This window comes from Pocillopora verrucosa, chromosome 8, assembly GCF_036669915.1.
Source record: "Pocillopora verrucosa isolate sample1 chromosome 8, ASM3666991v2, whole genome shotgun sequence".
Taxonomy (NCBI): domain Eukaryota; kingdom Metazoa; phylum Cnidaria; class Anthozoa; order Scleractinia; family Pocilloporidae; genus Pocillopora; species Pocillopora verrucosa.
The window spans coordinates 3,257,090-3,277,191 of record NC_089319.1 but is presented as its reverse complement, the minus strand read 5'-3'; the positions used below and the strand labels follow the sequence as shown (position 1 = coordinate 3,277,191).

Genomic DNA, 20,102 nt, shown 5'->3' with positions numbered 1-20,102 from the left:
TCGCGAAATTCCAACAAAAATTATAAATTCATTTTCAAATCAGCGTCTTCCTTGGCGTTGCCGTCCTGACTTCTCAAGGTCCCTATAAACTCGCTGACCCTATACCTGAACTCGTCGACCCAAGACTAATCTACTTGAGACGTTAGCTGATTGACCAAACGGCCTGAGTCGTTATTAGCCAACGAATTTCTGTGGGACGATGGTGAAACTTGCCTAAAGGTAAGCCGGCCGAGAGGTAAGCCTTGTGCTGAACAGTTTCTTAAATTTTTTGTATTTATATTTTTAAGCTGGGGAATCTTTTGTCAGTGAGTGATTTTAAACATATACTATTGGACAGGGCTAACTCACTTATTTAGAAATACGAGTTGCAATAAAGACTCTAGTAGGCCCACGCCTTCACGGGAAGATCACGAGTTTGGACCTGGAGATCAGAAGGTCGAAGAGAGAGACAAGGTACGACACAGAGTAATGGCGAACTGTAGTGTTGACGATACTTTCCAATTACCATGGATTGCAAAATTTTTCCATTCCTTTGCGCACGTTAATTTTTATTTTCATAATGTTGCATCTGTTTTTGCTCCTACTTTTCAAGATTACCAACAGGTAGGAAAATATTAGATCTATTTTGATGCGTTTCTCAGGCACAACGTAGCGACTTTCTTGGACAAACGTAGGCTCAGTTACAGTAGTGCGTTAAAAGTCGTTGTTCGGTTCCATTTATGAAGATCTTGATTTTATTTAAAGTGGAAATAAAATCTGAGTGTGGGTTGTATTGTAGAGATTCGATTAAACACAGAGATTCTTGTTACCTGATTTGATGTATGTCATCTGTACCGCAATTGCATTTGATTTAATTAAAGCATTTTGAGAATTACAATGCTTACTTCTGAAAGTTTGCCCTTCATATAAGGGATCTTATCGGGGGGGTACATTTTCTTGTATGATTTCTGCGCCTGCAGAGTATCGCTACAGGTCGGCTTCTACTTATAAATAGGCATAAAACGTGACAGACGAAACCTGTTGATTCTTGACGCCACTTTCAATTATCTTATTACATGTAGACTGTTCAAGTCGGTCAAAGGGGTGACTGAGTGGCGTTTGAAAAGTTGGTTAATGGTTTTTTTTTTCCGAAGGTAGAGACATGTCTGTATGGCTAATTGATGGTGGCACCTCTTTTAAACTGTGTAGTGACGCAAAACAGAAAAGAGGCTGCCTGTGTGCAAGAGAATAGTTACAACTTGACAAATATTGTGCTATCAAAAGATAAATTGTTCTTTGCCATTGAGGTTACCCTAAAACTAAAACCAAAGCTAATTGCAGTACTGTAATAACCATTAAATATTTGCAGGTCTTACTTATAAAGTTTTGACACCATTTCTATTTCCTTTGCAGGCATTATTCCTTTATGCTTTGGGTCCATGCCTTTTTGGTGGTCTTCTATTTCTTATCTTCTGTGGACATTTCTTGGCAAGTTGGTGTTCCTGTGATAAGCACCAAAGACCTCAAGCAAAATGTGTGATAGCTTTGCGATGCATTGTTCTGTTTACATCTGTTTTGTGCAGGTTGGTAATTTTTTTTAGTATCAGTTAAGAGTGTATGAAATAAAAATGTCATGTGCTGTTGGTGTACCTGTAAATAATATTGGTTTATGAGTTTTCAAATTAATTAAGAAAGAAATACTGGTAGATGTAATATTTGATACTCTGTTGGGGCAATTAATCACTAAAATGTCTAGTTTAAAAATATTATTTCAGAGTCAATCATATCAATGGATTAGTTAAAAAGTACTGGAAAATTTAAGAATCAGTTTAAATGGTGTACTGTTATTCTTTTTGTCACCTCAATTTATCATTTATTTCAGTGGTGCAGGAATTGCAGGATTTGTCTTTAATGAAACAATAGATGAAGGAGTAACAGGAGTGCTTGCAGCAGCAGAAAATGTGAATGAAAGTCTCATAGAAATAGAAACAAAGGTATGAATTTTTCAAAGTTACTTGACATGTGTAAGTTGAATAAAGTCTCTTTATTTTCTTGCATGAAATTTAGACCTTGCAGTTGAAGTAATCAATATTATTCTTTTGAAATTATACCATCACATCTGTAATCAGAAATAACATTTACATAGATGTATCTAGTCTCAATGGAAGAATTGTTTACTTCAGCTTTTACACCAGAGATGTCTGGTCAATATCTTAATGCCTTGTTATAAATTTCACTAGAACTGCAGATATAAATCAAGCAAAGAAATGATCCTGGCAAATGGACTGCAATTTTAGCCATTGCAGAAAAGGGGTTTCTGAGAGGAATTGTAGTTAAACGCCCAACTAGTATTTGGGAGGCACAGGTTCAAAGCCTGAATTTTTCCAGGCTTCTTTTCTGCATTTGCCAAAATTGCAGTCCACTTGGAAGGATCAACTCTTTACTTGATGATAAACATATCACTGAATTAACCCTTTAACTCCCATGTGTGACCAAGAAAGAATTTCTCCTTACAATATCAATACAATATCAACCAGAGAAGTGATGAGAATAAAGAAAAATATCAATTTGTGGATAATTGGTTGATCCAATACTAAATTCTCTGAACCAACATTATAAGAATTGTATGGTTAACAGTAAGGAAAATTAAAAGATTTATCTGGGAGTTTAAGGGTTAACCCTTAAATACCTGTGGGTGACTAGCATCTAATTTCTCCTTACAATGTGGCCCCTGGATCGCACACAAAGGTCACAAGAAGAAAGGCAATGATCACCAACTGAAGAAGCTCCTGATTGTCCTAAAAATTCTCCTTTTCAGCACCCTAAAAAATGTATTAGACAATAGGAAGGAAAACTTGCATACTGATGTCAGGGTGTAAAGAGTTAATGTGTTTTTTTTTTAACAAACTATAATCTTATGGGACTATGTTATATTCCAGGTTGATTTTGTAAAAGATAAGCTGATAGACATGGACAGCATCCTCCTTGATGCTAAATCAGACTGTGTGGGATTTTCTATTGGTGAAGAGTTGATAGATAAAATTAGAATCTACTTGGAAGGCATTGTGACCAGTTTAGTGAGAATAAAGAGAGTTAATCTTCCTCCCATAAATGGAGATATCCATGACATTGAGTATTACAGGTGAGATAACTATCATTTTCTCTTACCCGAGGTCAACCAAATTGTCATGGCAAGGTAGTGAAGCAGTCTATAACATACAGGGTTTTTTGTTTATTGTTGTTGTTGTGTTTGTACTTTCGAAGATTTCGTAAATGTTTCATAAAGGGTTTCTATAATAAACTATGATCAAGATGATAAAATAAGCTATTTTTTTATGAATTTCAGACGGTGGACTACATTTGGTACAATGTGTTTGACCACTCTTGCTTGTGTGCTCATGATTTATGCAATTTTAAGAAGGAGCAGATGTGGATTTGTACTGTAAGTACTGAACCTTGTAGATCCCCCTTTCCCCCCCCCCCCCTCCCAGGATCCAAAAACCCCTGTTAAAAGTACATTTGCCTCTCAGCATTGTACACAGTGTGCTGACCATGGCAACATTTCCACCTCAGTTGTAATCTATATAATTATCTAGGTCATGTTTTGTATGGGTCACACTTCAAACCTTGCTAACGGCAGATGTTTTCCTTTCATTACTCTTAAATTGACTTGTATCTTTGCAGAGCCATATTAGTTGGAATCATCTGCCTCCTAATAATCTGGTGTGGTGCAGGAGTTGATTTGGCTTTAGCAGTTGTAAGTCACTTACAGAACTCAATCACTTTTACAACAATCACACAGTTGACATTGTTTTGATCTAGATGTGAATTGTTGTTTACTGCTTTAGTCTCTTGACTGCAAGGTCTTACACAAGCTTAGTAGTTATGATGATTACTCACAGAACAATAATAATGGCACTCTTATGTTTGACTTAACATGACAAACTTAAATTACATGTCCTTCATTTGTTCATAACAGTGTATTTTACATAACCATACACAAATAAATAACTTAAATCATAACCATTACAATTTCCTCACGTTATTGGTACATTAGCTGCTTTATTTTTCATAAATCATTCTGTACAGCTGTAATCGGACAGTGTAATCGAACAGTGTAATCAGACAATTGGCTGTAATTGGACACCTGTAATCACACAGCTGAAGAATCTAATCATACTAAGTCCACTTAACCAACTCCTCCAATCACAGAATTAATCACAATAACCATAGCAACAACCACTTATCCTAGAAAAACTGAGGAATTTCCAAAATGGAGAAATTTTGTTGCTTTAGGTGTTGTTGCTACTGGAGATGTTTTTCCTAAATGCATTTGTTATTTTCAGAAATTGTAATGGTTATGATTAATTGGTAACAGGACTTTCTGTCTTCCAATTGTGTCTGTAATCATACTCATAATTGACAAATTGGACCCCCGCTTTGTGGTCATCCAATTTTGTTAATCACTTGAATGTATCATTTCAGACCAAATTGGACTCCACTCAGTTCTATTACCATTATTAATTACCAGGTCAGAGGTGTACACAGCAAGATACTTTAGTTTGCAATTTTCTGATGAGCCGTTTTTGTACAGGGTATGTCTGATCTGTGTGTGAATCCTAAAGGAACAGTTAATTACTACGTCAATAGTCAACCTGTGTTGAAAAATACTGGTAAGATATTTAGTATTTTCTTTTTTTCTATTTGCTTTGAGTTTAAGTTTGTTCTTGATCAATTGACCCTTTCCACCCTGACATGATATGATTCAGGGATGATACTGTAAGGAAAAATTAGACTCCAATCACACCTAGGAGTTAAAGGGTTCACACTGGACAAATGGTAAGACAGTTATTTTGAAGAGAGGTTGTACTTCTATTGTGAGAGAATCTGACTATAGTGTGAAAAAGGAGTGTACTTGGAATGATCTGACCACAGAACAAAATAAACTACTGTAAACCCATCCTCAGTCGAATCTTTTATTCTTTGCATTAGGTTCTCTATGATGTGAAATTTTTTTTGCATTGAGTTGTCTTATTTTTTACACAGGTGTTGTGAAATACTATATGGACTGCCCACTGGATGAACATAATCCAAATCAAAAGGTCAGAGAACTTTTAAAGCTACTGACTTTTTGAAAGTACATGATGTTCAGTACTCTATTTCAATATCAATTGCTGAACTCTAAGGTGCATTGTTAAAGCCTGACAAAATCGTTGCTGGAAGTAGAATTATTGCTGACTTACTTTGTGTTAATAGTTAAGGTTTTATTTGAATGAATAAAATTTTTCTTTTTCTTTGTACTTAGTATGCAGATAAGGCCAAGGAACATTTGGAGGAAGCTTTAAGAACATTTCTTATTCTTATGGAGCGAGCACATGTATGTATGAGATACATTTGATATCTTCCAATACTGAACAAAATTTTGTAGATGGGAGGCTAAGGGCTCTCACCTGATTAGGCCACTAACATCTCCCATGGGGGTAATGGGTGGTATGTGTGGTGCTTGTGTTCCACGAAGCACATTACCTCCTTTACCCAACATTTTATATCCAACGATCTGTCCAAAAAGTGTAGTATACAAGATCTTACTTCATTTAGCAAACTGTAGAGCCCTGACATGATACTGGTCTTTAAATGCCACCCCATTTCCATCCCCCCCCCCCTCCCCCATTGACAGAAGTTAGAACTAGGATGTCTTTTAATCTCTTACCATCCAATGTATTGAAATTGAAGTTTAATTTATAAAATTAAACTTATTATTAAGTCAAACTCTCAAAACCTCAATTGTTGTGTGAAAAATATTTATGTTCAGGAATTGAAAGATCATTTGCCTCCTGAGTGTGAAGATAATCTTTCGAAAGGTGACTGGGACTTGCACCAGTCACAAGAAAGTGTGTCCATTATAGCCAAGAATCTTGACTGTGGATATGCACATGAGGTATGAAACTGCCCAAATGCATGTAGAGAAAGCAAAATCTGAGTGATCAAAATGGCAAATCATGACAAAAGAAAATATCACTTGAAGATGATGCAAACTCAAGATAAAAATGAGGAAACTGAGTAAAGTGGTGGAAAACTTGTGACCAAGTTGCTATTAATGTTTGTTTTGCATCTGTCTGGTTGGGAGGGTCACACAATTTTTAGACCAAGTACAAAGTAAAGTGAAGGGAAAGAAATGGAATTCCAGATTGATCCTGATTTACTCAGAATTCCTCATTTGATGATGAGATCTTGTTTTATAAATGTTTTGCCACCCCTATTCTTCCACATCAGTGGGGAGAAAATTGGTCAAGATGTGTTGAGAAACTTTGTTTTTTTGGTTAAAAGACAAAAATAAAAGGGGAGTTAAATGGTTTTTATCAACGTGCCATTGGTGAGAGACTAGTTCAGCTGTTAATGAGCTTTTACAAGCTGAATTGTTCACTTTCTTGATCATAGGATGAACATTTGTTTGGATATTAATAATCCTAAATCAAACAGCTCTGGAGTTGGAGCCAGACTCAATTGTTATTGCTTTTCCTAAACAAAGTTTCCATCACGGCAAAGAGATGGATAATATATACCCTCATTTAGTTTTTCTTGGGAAAAAAATGTAAAAAAACCAACCATCGTGGATTAACAAGGAAATTTACTTCCTACAAACACATTTAGATATTTTATCTTCTGTTTGAGTGTTACAGTCTGCAATAAGAGAGACAGTTATGTATTGCTCTGTAATGTGTAAAATATATTTTTTTTAATTGTAGCAATTCAAGTGTGCCCAGTACTCTGTGTGTTATTACGTAGTGTAAGTATAAAAAATCAGTTAATGTGTGTCAATGAGATCTTATTTGTCAACAGTGAGGTGTTCTCTTGAGCCACTTGCTGACCCCTTCAGGGCTTATCCCAGTTTTTAAGTCATTCGTGAGTTGGAGTACTGCAACCACATTCCCATTGAATGGGATGCCAAGATATGGCAGCTCACCACCAGACGTTTTATCAGAGGTTGCTGGTGAATCAACACTTTTTGATCAAAAGGCCAGTGCACTAATCATAATTCTGAGCACTGTGCCTTCCAATCACAGTTGTAATAATCAACCCTTACTGTCTGGTTGTCAGGGAAACACTTTTGGTAAGCTTAAGTCTCTGGACATCCAAAACAAATTGGAGAGAGACTCGGCTCAGGGGATAAAAAAAGTGGACTTTTCTTAGACATTGGGTTGGTGTTGGAGAGATTAACTTGTGAATAAACGTATAAAAGTAAACAAAATGTACTGCTTAATGATATTTATGGTTCCATTGCAGGGAGGGTGTTGCTGAACTGTTTCTTATGACTCTTCTAATTGGGTTTTTCCTCATCATTAACCTCACTCTGGTGCTGCCCATATTACTTAGGTAACTACTGCATCTTCAGGTAATTTAGTGTTAACAACTGGGTTGAAAACGTAAATTAGCCACCGTAAAGAGTAAAAAAGCTGACGTTTCGAGCGTTAGCCCTTCGTCAGAGCGATGGAGTACTGCAGCCACATTCTCAGCTTTTTTACTCTTTGCGGTGGCTAATTTACCTTTCAACCCAGTTGTTAACACTTAATTACCTGCTATACTCTCCCACCGACGCAGCACCACAGTTTCTTTAGAAACTTACCCCTTTATTCATACTGCATCTTCACATGAGAATACACCACATTGGATATGTGTGGTCGTAGGTAGAGGTTGAAGACTGGGTCTAGAACACAAAATCGAGGCTCTCTCCAGGCAGAGTCATGTAGAGAAATGATTTGTGAAACAAGAAACTCAAAACCTGTTTTTGCTCTGTGTTATAAATTTAACCCAAAATGCTTACCTGAGTAAGCTTCTACTCCATGTAATTGACTAAGGATTTTCCTTTTTTATGACCCATGTTCAAACGTCAAACGTGGGCCATTAATTCTTGGGCTTTTACGCAAGATATTCCCTCACTCTGGAAATGAGACTTAACAGCTTTCAAATTTCCCTCTTTGTACGAGAACCAAGAAAATGAAGTGTGAAAACCGTTTTTTTCCTGTATATTTCTTCGTGTTTAAGTTTGCCACCGAAAGAATCTGCTCAAGATGTGGGAAGCTACCATCCAAGTCTTAGGTTGATCTAGATTTGGCTTTCCTTCCAGTGATACTTTTTGCTGGTCAATGTGTACATGTATATGTATTTGTCCTTATTTGTATTAATTGCTATGACAACCCTATACTCTTACTTCTTTCACCAGAACTCCGTCATCCAAGGGTCGAAAGCACCGTAGCATTTTACACGTGTGTGGGTGAGTGGCTTGAACATTCATTTAAATCAACTGTTTTGCTATACTTTCACTATGACTAAGGGTCAACGCTCGGAACGTCAGATTAAAAACTCTTCACGGTGGACAATTTACATTATCGACTCAGTTACAAAGCTATCTTGTTATACTCCCCCACCGACGCAGCACCACAGGTTTTTTAGAAGCCTACCCCTTTTTCTTTTCCACAGCAATCCGATAACAACATGTCTCCAGTCTTATCTCCCATGCCCAAATACGTTTTAAACATTCCTCTGTCCTTTGCGAATTAAACTGGTGTATTTAAGGTGGTTGAGTGAATACTCACTTGTGTCGTGTTTCTCCTCTCATCTAATCTTGCTCAGCTCTGACTCCCCTATTGGAACTCCTTACCAGTCTATTTCGGAAGAAGATCCCAGAACGGAGTCTGTACCCCTCATTCCCAACGATCTGCAGACACCAACGGTAATGAATATGTAGACTGACTGATATTGATTTATTGAGAAATTGACCGACGGAGTTGGGGAATGGTGGACTGGTTGGTTGTCTGACTGACTAACCGTCCAAGTGACGGACCACTGACTGACTCTCTCTGACAGAGTGACTGACTGACTGTCTGACAGAACGACTGACTGACTGACAGAGCCACTGACTGACTCACCAACCAACTGGCTGACTGTCTGACAGAACAACTGACTGACTTACCAACTGACTGACTGACTGAACCACTGACTGACTTACCAACTGACTGACAGAGCCACCGACTGACTTACCAAATGACTGACTGACAGAACCACTGAGTGACTTACCAACTGATTGACGGAGCAACTTAGCATCTTACTGAGTGACTAACTACTGATGATTGACCTCTGACTGGCTGACAACTAAGCGGTACAAAGTCTGGTATAATGGTAGTCATTTTAGTTTGTGGCTGCACGGGCTCTCCGTTTTATCCTCTGCTTAATCTAAATTTTATGATGAACTGCAAACTCTAATCTGACGATCAATGTTTCATAACTTACATTAAGTGATTTATAAAATTATATTTTCCTTGTACACAAGTTAATTGTCATAACAGAGAGAAATATCGATGAATTATCCTTGATTCAGAGAGGTACCAACTTAAAATTTAGCTCAACGTATGTCTGCTTATGTGAGAGTGAACTCTGTTTGTTTTTCCTCTCATTCAGTACAACGCCATGCACCGGTCCTCAATGGAGTTTCATTCCTTCGAGGATTCGTGGAAACCCGGGCGTTTCAGTTCAGTAGGAGCTAATCCGTTGTTAACTGCTGCTTCTCCGCCATCATCGTCAGATGTATCCTCCAACACTGACCTTCCAAACATAAGAGGACGAGGCGAGATCAACAGTATGGCGTTCTGAAATAAGACAGTGACGTCATCCTCTTCGCCTGACTTTTCTGAGAAGCTTTAAGATGTATCACTTTGCGGGAAAACTTTTGCAATACACGTTTGCAGCGAAAAATTTTAAAACTTGTTAATACGAAAGCCGAAAAGGGTTACTTAATCATTTATGCCTACTTTTTAAGGCTATTTAGAGTCTTTTGAACATGTAGATAGATAGATCTATCGGCTAACGCATAGAGCGTTTTTATCAAAAAGATCTTGATTGTTTTATATTGAAAGTTAGCGGAAGCATCTATATTTTTTAATCTAAATTATTTAATTATTTATGACAATCAGGTGTGAATACCTGTACGATAATTTTTATACGATTTAATGACAGATCGATTGCATGAAGTATTTAGAGATACATGTGACATTCTGTTTTTCTTGATCGTAGTAAAAACTTTTATTGAATGTTGAGAATATAACTTGATATCGAGTACCACTTTTTTGGAAGGAAATATTTTTATTTTATGGTAATGGAACGTCACCTGAGGTTGCGTGCAAACTGCAGTATGACATTTGTAATATTTGTGCAAAAGGTAGAAACTTTTTAGAATAGAGATGGCTGCTATAAAGGACCACTTAGTATAGAAAAGTGTCGAGGATTTCTTCGGAAGAGATGACGAATGTATGCGGGTATGTTTCCGCTTCATTTGTCGTTGAAACCTAAATTTTACCTCTACAACTGATATTAGTCGCAGTATACTGTGATTAAACTATTCTTGAGAAAGCTATGGGAGTAATTGTATAACGGACTTGAACTTGTCCGTAAGATTAGTAAGTCATCTCCATTAAAATAAAGTTATGCGTTGTCTTAATTGGGACGTTAGTGCTTTTCTTTAGCTCTGTGCACTCCTCAGTTTATATCAACACCGTAATATGTTTTAGGGCTGCCGGCTGAATGAAATACGCGGCTTTCCTATCCAGTTTTCATTATACAGAGCAGAATTTTCGCCGTCGTTCTCGAAAGCAGAATTTGCTTTTCCTATCTCGTGTTTTCTGGAGCCCCTGTGACGTTCCTGGGGAGAGGAACCGTTAACCAGCATTTTCTCGCCTTCAGGCTCTTGCTTTTGTGTCACCACAGGTGCTTGACGGATGGTAACCGCTGGTTCAATGTCACTGCAGTCACTGTCTTCTTGTGGCTTTTCCTCTTTGTCATAAGTAGTCTTAGGGATACGACAGTCACAGAGGCAGCAACAAAATATGACTAAAATCAAACGCATAAGCTTAGTTAAAAACCAGTGAGACGAGGACGAGCCCTATCCCCAGTCCCCATGGGTAGGTTTCTAACGAAACTCTGGCGCTGCGTCAGTGAGGGTTATTACAGGATAATTTGGTTGTATGAACTCATTTGTTGAGGTAAATTGGCCTCGGTGTCTTCCCAATAGAAGCCGTTTTACAGTTTAGGATGACGCTGTTATCAGTAGACACTCACCAAGCACTACGGTGGACAGGAAGGCTAATCCCGCCACCTGCCACATTCTTATTCCCCACAGGTTCCTCTCGGTCACGGGCAGAGGAGTCGAGGTCGTGATCTCGGGTTCCAACGTCTTCACCTTGGCTGATGGAAGAAACACGTCGTTTTGTGCAAAGCATGATTGAGCCTGAAAACGAATAAAATATTTTACTGTGACACAAAAGACAAGATACAGTGTTAAAATAATAGATTAGTGCGTTCCAGGATCCTGGTAAAAAAAAAGAAAAAAAGGCGAGTTAGAAAGCTAGCGATAGACGTGTAGCGGTTGCCTGCAGAAACAGCCGCAACACAGGCCACGATAACATTCTTAGGAAAATGAAACTAGACAATGAGAAATTTTGCTTGACTTAAAACAACTGCCGAAACAAATCGCATCTACCTCATTCTGTCTTTGGATTCGAAGTTTAGTGATCTAGTTGAATCTACGCGCTGTAAATTATATTATTACGCTATGATATACAAACTTGATGTATGCTTTGCTTATACTTTGCACACACCTCATATTTGTTGAAGGAATGATGTAAAAATTTGTTGGCCTAGATTTTGTAGAGATTTTTCACGAAGATGTAGCACTAAAAAGAGGGTTTGTGGTAAATGTGACCCCAATTAAAAAGTTTGATTCATGACACTAATAACGCAGAAGTAAAAAAAACCCTCCTGCAATGATGGAAAAAGAAAATGGCTTCTTCCTTCATTATCAAAAACCACAAAAGATAGATTTCGTCTTTCGTTTCACCGATCAAATTAATAATTCATTTCAGCTCAAATTTTAACTATTACCTTCAACTAATCATACCAAGTTTCTTCTTTTAGATAAAAAAAAAATTGCACAAAACTGACTTAATTGCACCTAAGGACAGAACAAAAACATTCATAGCTTTGGACGAAAGATTATGTTTGAATCAAACAAAATTATACTTTGATGTCGCCCAATTAGCTCCTTTTTTCGCAAGACTGTCGCGAAAATTTGATATTTTTTGGTTTAGTAAACGTCTTAATTCATAACTTCGATTACCTGGAAATCTAGGAGAAACAAGTAAAGGAGAAGAAACTTTAAAACCATGCTTCAGTGTTAGTGACTGTCCATGTCATTGGAATTGGCTCCTGTCCACGAAGTTTCTAATTAAATACCTTCTATGATCCAAACAGAATATCTGTAACGCACAGCGACAAAGTCGATCAATCTATTTTAAAGAATGTATCATCGTTTTTTGGCGAGAAACCAGAAACTCTGTAACATATACTGAAATGTTTACAAAAGGCAGCACTTAATTGCGAGCCTGTTTGGTTAGTGATTGACAAGAGATAGATGTACCCATTGAATAGCCTTTCCGTTTTATTGGACGCCTCCTTGCGGTTTTGACGTGGAACTTTAGAATAAGATAAGATAAATTTTCGCGGTTTTCTATGGTATAATTGCTTAAAAAAATTCTACGACTCTAACTTGGCTTAAACTTTTAGAGAACTTTTTCCTCTTAGCAGAAAAAACTAGAAAGCCTTGAACTTGTGAAGCATGCGCACCGGCCTCAAGCATTTGTAAGACAGGTTCATCTAATCTTGCCCACTCGAGTAGCGAATGAAAATACAGGATTTGCCTGGCTCACGGAGTAGTCTTACAATAAAGGTTGATGCGCGCACCTGCTCGCTTGATGTGAACTCATAGAGTAAAGACTGGGAACCCGCAAATATACGGAACTTCTGGCGAGGATACTAAGCCAAGATGGCGGCTGTTTTGTGTACGAGATTGTCCTCTTTTATATAATAAGATCATGTCTCTAGTTATTTGGATGTTGTTTGAAAGGACGTAGTATCTATTTCCAAAGAAAGAGTCATGTCTGATCTGAATATTTTATTCTGGTAAGACCTTGCTCTTGCAATTTGAGAACGAGTTTTTGGTAAAGTTTTTGGCTCATCTCACTTTGGTCATTAAATGCCCAGAAAGACACCAATTAGTGCTATGCGAAGTGAAGAAGGCTCTTTCTTTTTATTTTAATACCTTTAATCTCTGCCCAAATTTTAGCCCTGAAGATCTACTAGCACACAAAAAGAAACCTTCTCAGTTACCACTGCAAGGAGGACCCAAGGCATTCGCTCCGGATGTAGATGCAGATGAAAAAATCTTGTCGTCCTTGCTTCAGGAACATGGAGATGTCCTACAGGAACAAAGAGTTGCAAAAAAGTATATTTTATTGAGTTCTTTACTTTGCTCTCTTACCACACCGCGGGTAACAAACTACTTATTGTGACTTGGAATTTAAAGACATGTCTTTCTGCGAATGACTTTAAGATTAGAACTTGAATGTAAAGTTCACTTACTGAAATAATTTTTATACAATACAATTAGTTATCAATTAAGATTTAGTTATACATAAACACGTAAATAATAGCGATATGAACCGACGTTTCGAAGTCTTCATGACGCCATTGTCAAGGCAATTTATGCGAGGATAGTGAATTCTGCGAGTATTAACAACTGCAATAAATTTACTTGATAAAGAATGCGAGATTAAATTACAGGGATACTTTAACGTGGATTGAGTTGAATTGCATGTTCGGAGTTGGTTTTAGTTTGGTTTAAACACTACCAAGACAAACATGGCAAGGTCCCTGCTTCATGGTTCTAAAGAAATGCAAAAATAAATTTGATTGCTTAATGCATGAGATGTTATTCATCAGAAAACTAAAATCAACTCTGAACGTGCCATCTGACTCAATCAGTGTTTAAGTATTTCTGTAATTTAATCTTGCATACTTTTTTATGTAAGATTATGGCAGTTATCATTACTTGCAGAATTCATTATCCTAACGTTTACCTCGACAATAGCATCATGAAGACTCCGAAACATCAGTTAATACAATTAGTGATTGCAATTTTGATTCATGTTTCTGACAGGAGCAACTTATCTGTAGGCACATGGGTTCCTGGTGAAAAAGTTGTGGAGATGTCAGTAACAAAGGTGAATAGTTGTCTAGAAATGCATGTATAATGTTTAAAAAAAATTTTGTTTGTTTGATTGTTTGCCCACTGATTTATGCTCTAGCACATATTTCCACAGAGCTTAGTGTGTAAGTTTTTTTTTTTTCCACCAGAAAGTGATGGAAGGGCTACCATTCTGAGAAAAGTTGATAAATGAAAGCCCATATGTCTGGATCTAGGCCTTGGCCAATTGTGTACTTGTCAAAGTCTCTTGCATATGTCTGTCAGGTGTTTGACATTAGAAATGAATTCTGTTATAACAGATTCAGGTGACAAGCTATCAAGGTTAAGTTGCCTTCCCTTTTTTGCAGGGTCCTCACTGGCAGCACTTTGGACATCAAAAACATGGCAAAATGTTACTAAAACCACATGAAGCTCTTTTTCTTCTTGAACAGGTATATTGCATTTCATTTGGGTATTTGATTAATTCATTTTTGTTTTTCTGAGTATTCTTTTGTACTATCTTATTTTTATAAGCAAAATCACATAGAACCAGCTATAGTGACCCACCATACTTACCCATACTCACCTTCTTTTTTTCTCTTTGACCAGAGATATTTTGGTAAAGTGGAGAAGTTGCATTTAAATTTCCTATTAATTATATCCTAATTCACAGAAGAGACAGACAGTCACACAGGATGTCTACTTTCTCTTATCTTATAATAACACACTCTATAAATTGAGATCATTCTCAAAAGTGAAATAAACTGAATGGCAAAATTTTGCAATTATCCCTACTGATGATAACTTGCTTTAATTTAATTTTTCAGGGATCGCTGGCACTGTATTATGGTGGACTTCCAATGTCTTTTCAACAGGTAGCAAGAATGATATGTCCTTCCTTCTTTCAAAACAAAATACATTTACAAATCTCCACAGTATATGTATACATTTTGCATGTATTAGTATGTGTGTATATTGCTCAATATATCTCAGAGTAAACTACATGTGCAAGTGTAAAGCTTGAACTCTTTAAGTTGAAAATGATGTCTGCTTAGACCTTATAATATAGAAATGCTATCAAAGTGTTTCTAATTGATCATTTCCTTTCCTGTATCCAAGTTGTATTATCATTGATAACATAAAGTTTATTTTCCTTTTATTTTTAATCTGATGCACTGTAGGCCTATATGACTATGCTCTCTGATGGTTTCTCTCCTGATTTCTATCTGGTTGGTGGAAATATAATATTAAGATTTTTAATACTTATAATGAAATTGTGTTTGTTTTATTTGAAGAAATGTGTGCCATGATCAGTAATGTCTTAATGGTTCCCTGTATTGGACACCAAGTTTTGTACACTGTAGTCTCTGGTTTTTCTGTATGTTTGAGTCCTTTTAATGATGAGTGCTGAAGGTTTAATGTTTTTCAGGGTTTTTGAAACTTATGAAATAAAGTATCCACACCAATGAAATATTTGGTGTTAGAGTTTTTTATTGACAGCACTAAGAATGTATTCCATATATTTGATATTTATTGTAACAATTTAATAATTTTTCTTTTTTTTTTAAAATCTGTGTTGTGTTGTGTTATTCCAGGTTTATGCTTATTTTCTGCGCTTGGGATTCACAGTTCTAAGACATCAATCAAGGTATAGTTAAATTCTTATACATGTACTTTACATGTTTTTCAGAAGCAAGAACCTGAGGTATGTGTCAATAATTATTGTTGAATATTTGAATATCTCTAACTCTATGAAAATTTAAGTCACCAGCCTCTCATATTTAAATTTACTTTGCATATGGTGTTGGATTCACTGTGAATGTGTTTCTTTTTTAGAAAAAAACATGGATCAGACACACAGACTGATATGGTCAGCCCAGAGAAGAAAAAACAACAAGAAGCCGTGACATCTGTTGAAAGTGAAGGAAGTGTTGACGCTGCTCATGGTAAAGGTAGCAAACCACTGGTGTCATCTCCTGTTACCCACCTTTGGACCAGTGAAGATGGCTGCAGACCCCTTGTGAGGCCAGAGGATGCCACCTCAACAGGTATGTCGCATGTATATGTAGTGTCCAAAGTAGACTCATTGAAATCTTGAGATGTGTCAAAGTTAAATGATACCTTGTATCTATATTTTTTGTATGGAGCTAAATTAACAAAAAAATCAGTAGAATCAGATTAATAAGGATAAGCATGGGGATGCTCCTATTGGCCTTTGTTTCCAAGTTGAATTGGAATTGGAATTAGGGGTGTTGTTTATTCTGGAGAGAAGAAGACTAGAAAATATGGAGGAAAACCTAATGAGCAAGGATGATTGGGGATGGACTTCAGGGTCCCACTGGAAGCAAGCCCTTAACACTCTAGTAGAGTTTCAGCTTTTGTATTCTAAAATAACTTTGGTGCCTTTTTAGCTGCAGTTTTGTCCAAGCTACAAGTAATCAAAAACCAAAGGATGACTGAAGCTAATGATTTAAGGTACCTCTGTATTAAACATTTTAGGGTGCTATCCTTCAGAGGGCTCATTACCTCATTGCATAATATCAAGTCATAGGAAAGTCTGCAACTGCATGGCCATGGGCAAGCAGTGAGGATACAGGCCAAAATTAAGGCAGGAGAGCTGTGAAAAGTGACAGTGATAAAGTACCTAATAATATGCATGAAAAATTACTTGTGGCTGATTGGCTGAAAATGAGTGCATTTTTCATGTGATATAAGTACAATGTTGTAACACAAATGCAAATTTCAAATTCCGCTCACCCACTTCCAAAATTTCGTCCATCTTGCCTGACTGTGATGCATTTTTCATAGTAATTTTTAACAAGTAACGACATGATTTCTCATGCAATATAGTATAAATAAGCACTTGTTAGCTTGTTAGCTCAATTGGTAGAGCGCTGCACCGGTATCACAGAGGTCATGGGTTCAAATCCCGTATGGGCCTGAAATTTTTTTTTTCAGGTCCTACTTACAACTACTCGTTTCAGTAGTGTTCTTAGCTGCGAGGATCTTCTAATTTCATCTTTCCACCACAGTGCAAATATGTGAATTTTCATATATCTAAAATCTTCAAATAAGCACTTGTAAATTTTTCAAAGAAGACTACTTGTCCTTGATCATGTTGTTTCCTATGCAAATAGGAGTGGAGTGATCAGATTTATACTTTGGGGAGGGGAGGGGGGGAAGAGTTACCAATCCTACTGGATTGCCTGGTTTCATTTTTGGGAAACTAATGTTAGTCTTCAGTCTATGATTCTAACTAAATTGGCAATACAATTTGTTGAAAACTAATGTTAGTCTTTTGGAAAATGTTCCTATTAAATTAGTTATTTAATTGTGAACTTGATTCCAAGAGTAGAATGAACCCAACCATTGTCATTAGTTACATGCACTTTGTGTATCACTATGACCACTGCTCTGTAATGGGCTGATGGGTTGTCATTGACTTTAAAATGTCTGCTTACTATTCGCTCTACAGCACAAAACAGCAATCTCTTCAAATAGCATTTGATGTTTATCAGCCTGGGCTGAATTTCAAGAAATCAGATCCAGGGACTCCAGACTTCTGTGTCTCTGTATGCAGGTAACTTGTGCTTGTGCTCAGCTTTTGAAAAGTTTCTAAAAATGGGCCCTCATTTATCCTCCTAGAGTTCCAAATCTCAGATTCAGTTTGAACCGCAAATATCGTAGTGCTAATAGGAAAGGTTACAATTCCTATGAATCTTAAAAATGTCATTTCTCCTAGTAATAAGATCAATACTGGATTCCTTTCCAACTCTTTCAGGTCCCTATCTTAACTGTTTCTTCCCAACTCGCGAAGGGGCAATCGTTAAAGAATACGACCTTGTAAATCCACACTCATTCTTAAAAGGAATGAAGAAAAGGGGTTGTGAAGCGTGATGCGAAGTGAATTCTTCAATTAACGTCGAACTTTTGAGTCTGTTATATGTAGTTTGTCCAATCTTTTCCTTCGCAACCATAAGTGTCGTTTACAGGGGGCTTCGTGCCTACCTGACGGTGTCCTCCGATTAAAAATCTTTATTTAATTTAGTCAAATGTTGCTATAAATGGTTAAGAATATATGAAAGTCATATATTTGAACTGCGGATAAAGACATGAATGAAAGTGATCCTCGCAGTAATGTGCACTACTTAGGCAGTAGTGAAAATAAGGCCTGAAAAAAATTCAGGCCTGTACTGCCTAAGTAGTGCACATTACTGCGAGGATCACTTTCATTCATTTCAAATGTTGCTATGTTTGTCTGCTGTGAGTCGGAAGCCTCGACCTCATGCACGGTAACCCACCCCGCTCCTAATTGAGTCAGTCAGGCCACGGTTAAGGTGTAATTTATTATGAAACTGGTCAATTCTGTACTTTCAGGTTTTGTGACCCTCCCCCTTCACTGGCGGTTATGAGCGCTATGAAAAAGGAATGCGCTCGTGTTCCACTTAAAATCGCTCTGGTAGATGGAGGAAGTATATCTTTTTACAGTGTGCTGGATGTCGACAGCCCCACATATATCACGAGAGGTTAACGCGACTCGAAAACGTCACAACCCTACCAGCTAGCTCGGATAACGGAAAAAAGGTGCTCAGAAGTGCCTGCGTGCAGTCGTTGTCAGTGGATTTCAACTCGTGGCCATGCCCTGAACTTCGCGTCGCACAAGCAATGAATTGTTTGAGAAATTTCGACTTGCGAATCTCGCAATTTCATAGAGTATGTTGTAAGAAGAAATTCTCAAACAATGAAGACGTTTCGTTTCATGTAAGGGACTAACTCCGCTTGAGCGGCTCCCAGTTTTCGTTGCATGATGCTCCTCCTTCCTGATGTAAGGCAATTATCCCCAAGCATTTCACGGTGTAATCCTGTTTCGCTGAGAGTTCGTCGGTATCCGCTCACACTTCATGGTAGAAAGAAGCTGAAATATTTAAATGAATGGCCAATGAACGAAACTAATTAAGTTGCCTCCTATAGTCTCGAACTCATACCTATTCATCAAAAAATTCATTGTCTTTTTTCACACGAACCTCAGTTCAGTCACGGCGAGTCTTGCAGTAACTTTTCTCTGGCCTCTGAGATAAGGAGAAGAGTCCTTTCCATTCACTTTCAGGATGTAAGCATTGCCGCATGAGTGTGTTGCCTTGCCTGGATCCTCGCCCGCTTCACTGCGAATGGAAACTTTTAGGACAACTGTCACAAGAAAAGCAAAAAATAAACGTCTTTAGTTTAAGGGAAGGATGTGTCAAGTCAGAGAGGCATTACGTTTACTTACAGCTCAGGAATACTAGTTTCCCTCCCAGTCACGGCGTGAAGTGGCTGAATGACACTTCTCTTCCTTGATGGATGCTATTTTCACACACATGATGCTTTCCACACGAGGTTAAGCATTTATCTACTGAATTTTAATCAAGCCTCTTTTAAATCTTTGGAGCCCATGTCTATCTCTGGGTTAAGAACGACGCTCATTAAGTGAACAACTTGGCTTTTAAAAAATGCATTGCTGCGTTACAAACTACAAACCAGGTTGCAAAATCACACTTAACTTCGATAAAGTCAAGTCTCTTGATTCCTCTGCGTCATTGTAGAAAATCTCTTTCGTTTTCAAATTTCAAGGGACAATTTTTTTCTTCATCTCCCCCCTTTGTATTCTCTTTGTATTCACGCGCGGCGCGCGTGATTTCACAAATTAGCCAATCACGTTAAAGAACTCTAACCCTGACATTGGAAAACTGACGTGGACATTTTGCGCGGAGTTTTGGTTGTTTTTGAGCTCTCTTTCGCGTAAATTTGTTACCCCTTTGCTTGGAGATTTAAGAAGTTTCGGAGTTTTATTTTAGCAAAATGTTGTGGTTCATTTAGCAACTTTATACATATTTTCTACGGAGTTTCAACTCTAGTCTCTCTTTTTCGTAAATGAATTCTTTTACAATTATATTCAGAGTTATCATCGTCTGGCAAACTACAATGTTGGCCTCAAACTGTGAATATAATACTGCTAAACGGTACTAGTTGGTAGCAGTGTAATGTCTAGGGAAATATTGGTATAAAAATTTGC

The 20,102-nt window shown here is 37.4% G+C and overlaps 3 protein-coding genes across 3 annotated transcripts; 2 read left to right on the top strand and 1 right to left on the bottom strand.

Moving 5' to 3' along the window:
* Positions 1 to 468: 468 nt before the first annotated feature.
* Positions 469 to 10,441, top strand: LOC131791035 (protein tweety homolog 3-like). Its single transcript, XM_059108342.2, has 15 exons — positions 469 to 603; positions 1,393 to 1,562; positions 1,862 to 1,973; positions 2,919 to 3,121; positions 3,326 to 3,421; positions 3,664 to 3,736; positions 4,574 to 4,652; positions 5,026 to 5,081; positions 5,285 to 5,356; positions 5,792 to 5,917; positions 6,726 to 6,766; positions 7,264 to 7,353; positions 8,201 to 8,251; positions 8,611 to 8,710; positions 9,436 to 10,441. Exons 1-15 carry the CDS (start codon positions 469 to 471, stop codon positions 9,625 to 9,627), a joined length of 1,596 nt encoding a protein of 531 aa, XP_058964325.2. The 3' UTR covers positions 9,628 to 10,441.
* Positions 10,442 to 10,458: 17 nt separating this feature from the next.
* LOC131791079 (uncharacterized) lies at positions 10,459 to 12,317 on the bottom strand. The gene is made up of 3 exons (XM_059108396.2): positions 12,146 to 12,317; positions 11,089 to 11,257; positions 10,459 to 10,860 (listed from the first exon to the last, which is right to left on the bottom strand). The coding sequence occupies exons 1-3, from the start codon at positions 12,191 to 12,193 to the stop codon at positions 10,538 to 10,540; spliced, it is 540 nt and encodes a 179-aa protein (XP_058964379.2). The 5' UTR covers positions 12,194 to 12,317; the 3' UTR covers positions 10,459 to 10,537.
* Positions 12,318 to 12,845: 528 nt separating this feature from the next.
* LOC136282937 (tRNA-splicing endonuclease subunit Sen54-like) lies at positions 12,846 to 19,282 on the top strand. The gene is made up of 11 exons (XM_066171048.1): positions 12,846 to 12,987; positions 13,151 to 13,309; positions 14,024 to 14,087; positions 14,419 to 14,502; positions 14,878 to 14,925; positions 15,232 to 15,279; positions 15,646 to 15,698; positions 15,887 to 16,098; positions 16,462 to 16,525; positions 17,526 to 17,630; positions 18,428 to 19,282. Exons 1-11 carry the CDS (start codon positions 12,962 to 12,964, stop codon positions 18,579 to 18,581), a joined length of 1,017 nt encoding a protein of 338 aa, XP_066027145.1. The 5' UTR covers positions 12,846 to 12,961; the 3' UTR covers positions 18,582 to 19,282.
* The last annotated feature ends 820 nt before the right edge of the window (positions 19,283 to 20,102 follow it).